This window comes from Corvus kubaryi, unplaced genomic scaffold (genome assembly GCF_017639235.1).
Source record: "Corvus kubaryi isolate FWS band 111438036 unplaced genomic scaffold, C.kubaryi_AGA036_p1.0 138, whole genome shotgun sequence".
Classification (NCBI taxonomy): domain Eukaryota; kingdom Metazoa; phylum Chordata; class Aves; order Passeriformes; family Corvidae; genus Corvus; species Corvus kubaryi.
In genome coordinates, this window is record NW_024580672.1 from 13,793,591 (window position 1) to 13,804,061 (window position 10,471).

The following is a 10,471-nucleotide window of genomic DNA, read 5'->3' on the forward strand; positions in this document are numbered from 1 at the left end:
GATTATTTGACTCTTGAGATGTTTTCTATGCAAAAGAAAATTTAACACCCCTGCTACCAGTGAAGATGAAGAATTAAGCAACACAACACCTACTTCATCTTGCAGTGAGTATGTGGTACTTCAGAGCCACTTTTGAGTATTACATTCTGTCCAGCAGATTCTGCTGTACTCACCCCTGTCCTGATGATTTACTGTCATCCTCCCCTGCCCCATGAATAATTCCACTTCACCAAATATATCCAGCAGATTTTAAACACTTTATTTAATAAAAGTTAAACATACAAAACTGAAATTAACACACTTTGTATTCATAAAAATCACCTTCTCCCATTATAGGGAGAACCTTTTTCTATGTATGGATTCTAAACTACCGCTTGTAGAGTTTAGCTTGAGTTGTGACTCAGGTAACTGATGGACATTTCCACCAATCAGTGCATCAACAATTGCTGACGTGACCTGATCTAGTTAACAAATTACAAAATGAGCTACATTAACATAATATACAGGGAAATAATGGTCAGGGTTAATGGACAAGACACACATTTTATTTAATGGGGGAAATAGCTGATGTACTCTTGTCCATTAACTCAGCCCTAGATTTTACAAAAATAATATCTACATTGTATACAGGGCTACCCATTAACTTCTTTAAACACATTACGGGTTCAGAGGTGGCATCACTACCGTAAGTGCGAGACAAGTGACAAAGGAAAGCAAATCACAGAGAGAGTACAAAAAAGCAAGAGCTTTTACACGTGGATTCCTGAAGAAAACTGAAGGGGCTCAGCAGCACTGTAATACAGCTGAAGGTACAATGGACACTAGGGCCAGTCAGTTATGTAAGGACAGAAACTCCCAACTAACCTTTACTCACTCACAACTAACTAGGCGGGATTTAGGCATTTGTATCTGCTGTGCCGTGCTTCTCCTTGTCTGGATGGGGGCCCAGGCACAGGCTGTCACTGCTGCCTTCCAGGTCTGTGACTGTACCAACACACCTACGAGATCTATGAGGGAGGAGAGGACAGCTCCTTTCCACAGCACAACCAGTTACACTCCAGCTCTGATCCCTGGGGATGGGTGGGGACTCTTAAGTACAGTTCCTTGTCCTATGGTTTTCTGGTTACATTTCATTAACTTCCTATTATAATTTTATGAGAATTTATAAAACAAACAAACAAAGAAAAACGACCAACAAGAAACAGCATCTCCTCTGCTTAAATTCAAGCGCAAGAAATTTGGACTGAAATTAAGTCAAATTTATTGTTTCTAGAACCTAAGTGATCATTAGTAATAAAGATCCTATCAGCCCTGTTCTGCCCTCATTTACAGCTGTACAAATCGATCTGCAGTGGATTTGTAAGGGAGTTATTTAAACTTCCTTAGCAATTCCATGTGACACAGAAGCTCTCTCCCAGAGCTGCAGCAGCTCTGTAATGCTGAGCGTGTCACAGACAGCACCATGACTACAGAAACCAGAGAGGCTCTTAAGGTGCCATTTTTGTACCACCATTTTTCTTAAAGGAAAAACAAAAACAAACCTTCACTACTGGTAAGAATGAAAGATTCAAAGCTGCAGACAAATACTGCTTTGAAAGTAACAGGCAACAGCATTTCATGAATGTTTACCTGCTACAAAAAGTTTAATGGTTGGGGGGGTGGTTCAAATCAATACCTGGAGATTTAAGGCTCATATCAGCTGAAGCCAAAGTGATGGTGACAAAATGGACTACTCACTATGTGCCAACAAATAATTTACTTTTAGAAAAATATAATGATAAAAAGATAAGTGTAAAGCCCTGCAGAGATGAAGTTCCACCTTTTTCACCTGTTACTGAGGCATCAAATGCCTGACATTATATTTAGAGGTATCTTGATACTGTGTCATAGGTTTGTCTGCAATTCCACATGTTCCAACGCCAACCTTGCCAGTTACGCTCTCAGGGGAAGCAAAAATACTCCTCTTCACCTGGAAATAAAACAGGAAACACTGTTTCTGAATAATTCCTAGCTGGATTTTACAAAAAAACCAAGCAATCTACCATCTCAAGTGCTTCAACATTCTCAGCTTCTGCCCTACAGACAGGCATACTCTCTGAAGGCCAGCTCAGCGGTGATGTGTTGTCAGAGTAAAGCAATAGGGCTGGGAACCTCCTGGCACCTCAGTACTGGATGTGATCATGCTACTGAGGATCTCAGGTCAGGCCCATAATGAATAAAATTCACCTCCCATAAGGTGATCTCTAATAATTGCTCATCATAAGGAAGACTGAAGTTTTATCACTATGTCTGGCAGCTCTTGGTCAAGCCAAGACAGAAATGGAGTAAGACTTAATATCCTCACTACCTTTTTTGCCCTACACTTGCTGTTCCAGGGCATGTCCTCAGCACTGTGTCTGCTGGGTCATAAACACAGCAAGAAGCCAGGCTTGGAGGTTTGGAGGGGCCCTCAGGTTCTTGGCTCCAACAAACACCAGCTGGCAACTGATACAAGCCCAGCTCTCCCAGCCAAGTGCAAGCTCAGCCTCTTTGGAGCAGCACTCCTCCAAACAACCCACTAAAAACCAGGCATTTAAAGTGTACAAAATACAAAACTGCACACTTCAGAATCCCAAAGACACCCAAATCCCCATGTTACTTTCCTTTAAAAATCACCTCCTCCTTTCTCCCAAGGTACTGCACAGAAGTCTATGCCCTGTTGCTGCTCACATACTGACAAAAGCAAAACAAACCTGGCCTTTTTTGTTTTTAGAATAGGCTCTGTTGTTAAACTGCTGCCACTTGACTTTCTGGTCCTCTCGTTCCTGTTCAAGTTCTTTAATTCTCTGAGCTTTTTTCAAAGCTTTCTTCTTTTTATACTCTCGTTGCTGGGCTATCATCTCTTTTCTGGAGAAAAGGAAAAACAAAAAACAAACCCCACATTTTATGTTTGTGCCTTTTCCTTCAACAAACTAAAACCTGTCTGTAAAACAGACATGCACATTAGTTTTCCAGAAGTAAATGACAGAAATAAAGCTTATAAATATTCAGCATTTCTAGGAGGAGGGAAAAAAAATCCAAACCGAATTTTCCCATTAATAAGCATTACCTTACTTTTTTATGTATTTGGCATAACAACAACCACCAGCACACCTGAGAAGCCTGTGCCCAACACAGCAACCCATGGGACTGGGTGCAGTTCATTTCTGAAAGTGAGAAGGGACCTATCAGCACTTCTACATTTCAGAAGCATCTTGGGTTTGGAAATGTAAAAAGCCCATTGGAGTGAAAAGCCCAAGCTTTTCTGGAAGTCTGCAGACTCTGATGGTACCAAGTATTGGACAGGGATGGAAGGAAAAGGACAAAGATTACTACAGAGAAGATAAGGAAGTTGAAGGAGTCAATCTATGCCACAATGCAGCGCCCTCAAAACAACCTTTTAGAGGAGGGATCACTGGCTGTAACAAACTCTGAAATCATACCATCTTTTTTTATTCTAAAGTAAAAACAAAAAGTTTTCAGCCCTTACAAATACCTTCCTGTGTTAGACACAGCAGCATACCAAGTAAATGTAAATTTAAAACAAAAACAAACCAAAAAACCACCTATTTTATTAACCAATTTTTACAGCTGAGGCAAAAAAAGAAAAAACAACCAACCCAAAACCAGCCCACAAAGCAGCATTCAGACTTCTGTCTATTACTTACTTGGACATGGGTTTGTTGCCACTGTCCTCTTTTGCTTTCCTTCCCTCTTCCACAGGCTTGAGGTTGAACAGAGGTGTGACTTCAGCATTGCCATATCCAGCAAATGTAACCGCAGCTGTTCCATTCTCCTCATCTATTTCTTCAATCTCAGCTTCGTAACACCTGTAAAGATATCATGGCTGTAAGCATGTGAGTAAAGCTTTAATACTCAGCCCTTCAACACCTACATCAGCCAGCTAATGCCACTAAGTGAAAAATTTGCAGGTACCAGCCTTCATTTTCAGGGGCAATACACAAATCAAACTAAGAGATTATTGTCTTAAGGTCAAAGGGACACAGGTACAAAGACTGGAATCTGCTGTATTTGACCTTTAGCTTCAACAAGCAATGCCCTCAGAGCTATCACAACTAAAGATTAATGCTGGGGCCAATCTAATCAGCTATCCTGATTTAGTTTTAGTTCTGGCAGGTCACAGGATAGAAAAGAAAATACTGCATTCACAGAACAGTTCTCATGGAATTCATTGAGGAGTTTTAGAAAAATGTCAGCTCAGAAGTGCAAAGCTTTGGTTCCATTTTTCTCCATAGGACAAAGAATTAAGGAAAACTGAAGCTTTCAAAACATTCCCTCTTCAACGCTTAAAAGTTTTCTTATTGATTTAAAACAGCAATTTTGAAATTTTCACAGAAATCAGTCCATTTCATATTTATGTGTATGAAATGTTTTGGTCAAACTGACCTCAAAATGGGAAAAAGAAAAAAATACAAGTGACATTTCCAAAAATATTTAAAACAATTGTGTCTAAATTCAGGACAAAAGGATACATCTAGAGCAAACAGAAGAAAAAATGAAGTGTTTCATAGACAATATTCCAATTAACATTAGTTAAATTAATTTCTTCTGTGTTTTCAGTGGGCCAACACCTTGAGCTGAGTTAGGTGAAAACAAATGAAAACCCAAAAGTCTGGCTAGCTCTTTATGAAACACTGCTCACTTAAGAAATGCTGCAACAGAAGCAGGATTTTCTAAAAAAAGCAGAACAATTAAGTCCAGTAAGATGCACTTCAGTGAACACTCTGGCACACACTTCCCCAAGCTCTGATCCTGTAACCAAGGGATCAGACCAAAAAGAATGACCCAATGGTGACCTAAGACTGAGAGTCAATTTTTAAGTTCTAACACAAAAGCATTTTACTCATTAATAAACAGAAGAACTGTTCATTTTTAGGTTAGCTTTCTACTTAAGATATCAACAGCTATACCAAAATCTTTATGTGGTTACTACATTGTTAAGAGAAGCACATTCATTGAACAATAGAGCTTCTCTCTAAGTGTAACAATTGGGATATTGGTCGTGCATAAACAGTTATTTTTTTAAAGCTGCAATAGTTACACATTTGCAGTATGAAAAATAACTTCAGAATGTTTATTTCAAAGTTTATGGAGTCAGAATGATTTGCTTGGGTTCCCAGAACTACACAGGCTAATATATAGGAGACCAAACCGAAAATGTTGATTAATTCCATAGTTAAATTACAGTTAGTTATTTTATAGCCAAACCCTGCATTTTCAGTAAAAAATTTAAAATTAATTTCCAATTAGAGGCCCAAACTGAGATACGGCAAGAATTTTTCTACATAGCAATCAGTGACACATTGCATGAATGCAATGACAAATTATGAATTACACATCCCAAAAGATCCTGGCAGACCAATTCTTTCAATTTGCCATTTATTACATCAACAAACGGTAACTTACGGAAGTAAATTACTTTTATAAGGTTAGTGACAAAAAGGGCATTTTTATAAAATAACCCTCTATCTCTTTGCTACCTAAAATACTAACCTTTAATAAACAGTACAAGAATACTTAATACCACATTTATTTCCTAGTTTCTTTTTGCTTTTAGTCACCCTAGGTCAATTCAAACTGAATGAAAGTCTCTTACCATTGAACTATTTCATGTAACTGTTAGAGAAGTTTTCTACACTTACTGTCCATCCTCACTCCATATGGCCATACACCTGTCCCCAACCTTCCATGAGTGACTGGGCAGGGCGGACGCAGAACTGTCAGAACTTGCAAGAGTTTCCGAAGGTTGTGTTGAAAGGAGATCTTTGGTTAACTCTATGACTTCCTATAAAAGAGAAAAAACCCACGAAGAATAATTTTTCACATTCCTCTTACCAAGCATATTTTTACCCCAAGCTTACAGGTTTTGGTTTGGTTTTTTTTAAAGTTACTGTATTAAATTCATAGCTGATGTGCAAATTACACTTGCTTTGGTTTTTTAATAATTTAACTAATTAATTGCAATTGTAGAAAAAACTGTATATGGTCCTCACTGTACTGCTGTAAAGCTGCCCATGCCCTCCTCAAACTTTCAAAAAGTAGTCTATTATTTTTTATAGCATTTCTCTCATTGGCTGAACTGTAGCATCCAAAGCCAGGGTGGCAGAGCACCCTCCAAGCTGTGAAGCCTTCTCATTTTCTTAGAAAGCATCCAGGTGCACACTAAAGAACTGGGTTCCTTAAGTCATTTTGATAGAAGTGCTTTTTTCTAAGTTCCCTGACCTTGAGATTTCAGGTCAGGCCTTCCCTTGCTAATCCAAGATGACAAAGTACCAAAATTTCCCAGTTCCCTTACACATTATTCATTTGCAGGCAGGAGCATGCGAAAGCCTCTCCCAATTTCCTGTAAATATTACATTGAAGACTATGCAATCAAGACCTCTCTTTTTCACTGGTTTTAAAAGCCAAAGGAGACAGCACTAAAGGGCCATGTAAACTTTCGGTACAATGCAAAGAAACTTTGCAGGCCCTAAGGAAGAAAAATTCTTCAGTTCTTTGAGTACCTCAGCATGAACCATTGTCACTCTCCTAACAAACAGTAAACATTTAAATCAGGGGAGGGTTACACATAAACTGTGTTCAACTGAGCCTCGGTGGAGCCTGAACTTTCCTCCCCATTTACATCTTACTTCAGCTAGGGGCATACAGACTCAGGAAGACGCAGTAAAGGAGCTGTTCATCATCCCTTAAGAACCTAAAGGATTGTAAGCACTTCCCAAATAAGTTAGTACAATATAAACTTACATGCACTTTTATCTGATAAACTATACAACTAGCATCAATGGCCTAACAGTTTGTTTCTGTTGCAGCACATTAATGTCTCAATTTCCAACAGCTAATAAAAATTTTGCTCTTTGCTTTGGAGGAGCTGCTGGTTAATAAGGACTCCAGTGAGCACAATCAGTAGCAACTGTGAGCACAGGAACACACAGTTACTTCTACTATTTAGCTCACCATTTTCTTAATACCACAGCTGAAGCACAACCAAGTTTGATTATCAAGTTCCCTAATTTGAGAACAATACAGCATTAGCCTAATTTTCCCTCCCAGGTGCAAAATCCCAAACTATTCCTCAACATACAAGTAGCTGAATTCTGCAAATCCAAGAGACATCATGGTTTGAGACAAGTATTCCTCTCAGCAGGTCACATACATCACATTAGGCACAAGCCACTCCTGAAGACAAGTGTTTCAGGTATTGCAGCTACCAGTAACACCAAACTGTTGACTAATTCTTGTCACACTCAGAGATAGCTTATTGTAGAACTTTGATGTGACAAGTCTACCAAGAATTCTCTGATTTTAATAAAGCCTCTTACACACCAGGCTATTAAAATACCAAACTTTTGGTAAAAATCTTCATCTGATATCCACATTCCAGCATGGAATGGATATCAGCTCACAAGATGGAGACATTAATTTTATTGCAAGCCACGAGACAGTTCTCAAGCCTTTAAGAGATCATTCCAAGAAAATTTCTGAGCAGGACTTGGACTACCACAGCAGCTCAGTACAGCCAGACAGGTTGAACAACGTGGCTTGGTGCCACATCCCCGTGATATGGAGGTGTGACCCACAGGGAACACTACTTAAGAGTTTGCCAAGATTTTTCCTGACCAACTGGTCTTTACAAAGCCAGAAAGAGCTCTACACTCCAGAGCACAACACCCACAGATCTCATCTCCAATTACGGAAGATGACAGCTGCCATCAATCCTACTAGATAGAAAAGGTAAGTTTGGTTCTTGGGTGCACAGACATTGTCCTAGAAATGCTTTGCTGAACCAAAAAGGGAAAAGCTAAGTACTTTTAACAATTTCCTCTAATATTTAATCTTCTTACTCAAGAATAATCTAAGCATACAAGATGCATCAGTATTTATAACAGGAAAAAGATGTTTCAATTACACAGTAAGCATCTTTTTGAACAGACAAAAAGCTGTTTAGTTGGGACACTGACGCATCGAACCCATTCTTACAGTTCTTTGCTTAGTTGGCATATATCAAGTCTGCAAAACATTACGTCATTTTCAAGGTGGAACATATGGATAGCAAACCTTTTGGGGACGAAAGTGTAAAGATCTTCCCCATTCTGTGCAGAAAGCTTTTATTAAAAAGTTTGCAAGTTGTCCTTTCACATCAATGATCTCTGCATATCAAAGCCGAGGTCGTGTTGGTATCGGAAATATCATCCCATATGGGTTTTGCTGTGCATTTTAAAAATATAAAAATATACACATGCTTTTAACAGTGTACAACAGAGCACATTCAGATGATCTATAAAGTGCCTTGTGGGCACAAAGCCTTTGCAGTTTAAAAGGAATTCTAAAGATCACTGTTTGGAGGTACTACTTGTGTTTTGGCTTTGAAGCCCCAATTTATTACTGTTATTTCCATACAGAGCAGTGGTCACTGAACCTTGCACTGGGTAGTTTTATATATTTTTACACCTGATGGCTGAAGCAATCCACAACAGAAATGAAGTAGCATCTTGCACTCTCTTGACAGATTTTAACAGCACTGCTGGGATTTTTCTATATGCCAATGTGTCTTTATATGCACAAGAATCTAAAAGACCACCCATATATTTAAAATTAGGCTGGTGGCCTTCCTGTCACTAAACAGCATCCCAAGGACCAGAAATGGGTTTTAGCTGTTAAGAACACACTATGCTCTTGAAATGAAAAGCACAACTCTTTTCCTTTCTTATATAGGAATAATCAAGACTCAGATGCACAAGGAATACAGAACTACACTCCAAAGCTTTTAACATTGCAAATGTGTTTAATGAGTAAGCAGGTTCTGGATCAAGTTATTTGAGAACTCAATAAGAACATCATGTTAAGCCAAACCATCAGGCTTCAGCATTAGTAAAAGCAACAAAAAGTAATGACTTTGAGAAATGCTTCAGGGAAAAAAAACTAAAAACCAACACATAGTAAAGACAGCACTGGCATATCTTTCGCCTCTCCGGCAAAAGTTTATCGTAGAAGAGTTTGCTGTATAAATTAGTACATCTTTTTTACTCATCCAAAAAAATAGATTAAAAATAGGCCATATTTTGGATTTTTCCAAATTAAGCCTACCATGACTATATCAAGCTATGTGAAATGAAAGTAACCAACCCACCAAGTGTCTATTTTTATTGCAGGACAAATATTCAAGAAAGATAAAACACTTGTAAAAGACCCTGAGATTTCACCTACCCTCAAGTTCTCACCTGTAAGTCCTTCTTCAGTTTCAGTAAATCCTCATTGTCTGCATTGCCAGATAAGGCAGCCTCGACTTGCTGGAGCTGAGCTTTGTAGCTGGCCAACTGCTTAGCAAGGTCTTCTGACATCTGCAAGGAACACAAACACATACAAACCCCACATCAAAACAACAGCCTTGCTGCTTTTTAATCAGGCCTTGTGGTCCAAGCGAGGTGAAATGACAACAAAAAAAGCTGTTACTAAGATAGTAGAGACACAGCTCATTAAGTTTCAATAATGAGCATTTGTTCAGTAATTTGACTATAAATACCTGCTCATTTAATTTTTGTACAGTTCCGGCTGCTCTCAAGAGACTTCTGAAGAACAGAAAGCTTAAACACGTGCCTGTGTACGGGGTACACGCATAGCTTACAGCGTGTGAGCAGCGGGGCCTTGAGCAACCCTCGCAACTTCCCGGCTCTTTAAGAAAAATGAATGCCCGTCCCCAGCAAACCCCCACGCACTGCGGTGCGTGCCCTCCAGCTCCCGCACACTGCGAGCCTCATCACCAAAATCCTCTGCGGCACCTGGGAACCGGCCGCTCCCGGGGCTCCCCGTGGGCTGGGGGCGGGCGGAGCAGCGCGGGAGAAGAGACGGGCCTGGGCAAGGCGTGGGCCTTGGAAGGGCCCGCGCCGGCGGGCAGGCGCAGGCGCAGGCCCAGGTCCAGGCCGGGCCCAGCCCGGGCCCAGGGTCGCTGAAAGAGGGAAGGGGCTCAGCCCGCGGGGCCGACAGAGCCCATCGGGCGGTCTCACCTCGGCGGTGCGGGCCGTGCCCGGGCCGGGGGCTCCGCTCCGGGTCCCGTCAGGCCGCGGCCGCTGCGCTCCGGCTCCTTCCGCCGCCGCAGCCGGGGGTGGGCGGGGCGGGGGCGGGGCCTTGGCCGGCGCGCGCCGGCGCTCGCGAGAGCGGTCACGTGTGCTACTGGCCCGCGAGCGCGTGACGCGGCCCGTGGGTCACGTGGCAATGCCGCCCCGCCCACAGCCCCGCCAGGGGGCGGAGCCGCGGCCAAGGGGGCGGGGCGGAGCTGGGGACCGGGAGCGGGACCGGGAGCGGGGTCGGGATCGGGACCGGGAGCGGGATCGGGATCGGGATCGGAGTACGGGACGTACGACTCCCTGGTCCCAGGGCCAGCCCCGTGTGGGACAGGGGCGGCCGTAGCAGCAGCAGCAGCTCCTCATCAGGCAGG

The 10,471-nt window shown here is 41.6% G+C and overlaps 1 protein-coding gene across 1 annotated transcript; it reads right to left on the minus strand.

Moving 5' to 3' along the window:
• Positions 1 to 238: 238 nt before the first annotated feature.
• SMNDC1 (survival motor neuron domain containing 1) lies at positions 239 to 10,147 on the minus strand. Its single transcript, XM_042019294.1, has 6 exons — positions 10,041 to 10,147; positions 9,258 to 9,377; positions 5,682 to 5,824; positions 3,687 to 3,848; positions 2,733 to 2,886; positions 239 to 1,969 (listed from the first exon to the last, which is right to left on the minus strand). The coding sequence occupies exons 2-6, from the start codon at positions 9,375 to 9,377 to the stop codon at positions 1,832 to 1,834; spliced, it is 717 nt and encodes a 238-aa protein (XP_041875228.1). The 5' UTR covers positions 10,041 to 10,147; the 3' UTR covers positions 239 to 1,831.
• Positions 10,148 to 10,471: the final 324 nt, after the last annotated feature.

Coding starts and splice junctions, on each gene's coding strand:
- SMNDC1 (XM_042019294.1), bottom strand. CDS start 9,377: ATGTCAGAAGACCTTGCTAAGCAGTTGGCCAGCTACAAAGCTCAGCTC. Junction 5,825..9,257: donor AACTGAAGAAGGACTTACAG/GTGAGAACTTGA, acceptor TCTCTTTTATAG/GAAGTCATAGAGTTAACCAA. Junction 3,849..5,681: donor ATATGGAGTGAGGATGGACA/GTAAGTGTAGAA, acceptor ATATCTTTACAG/GTGTTACGAAGCTGAGATTG.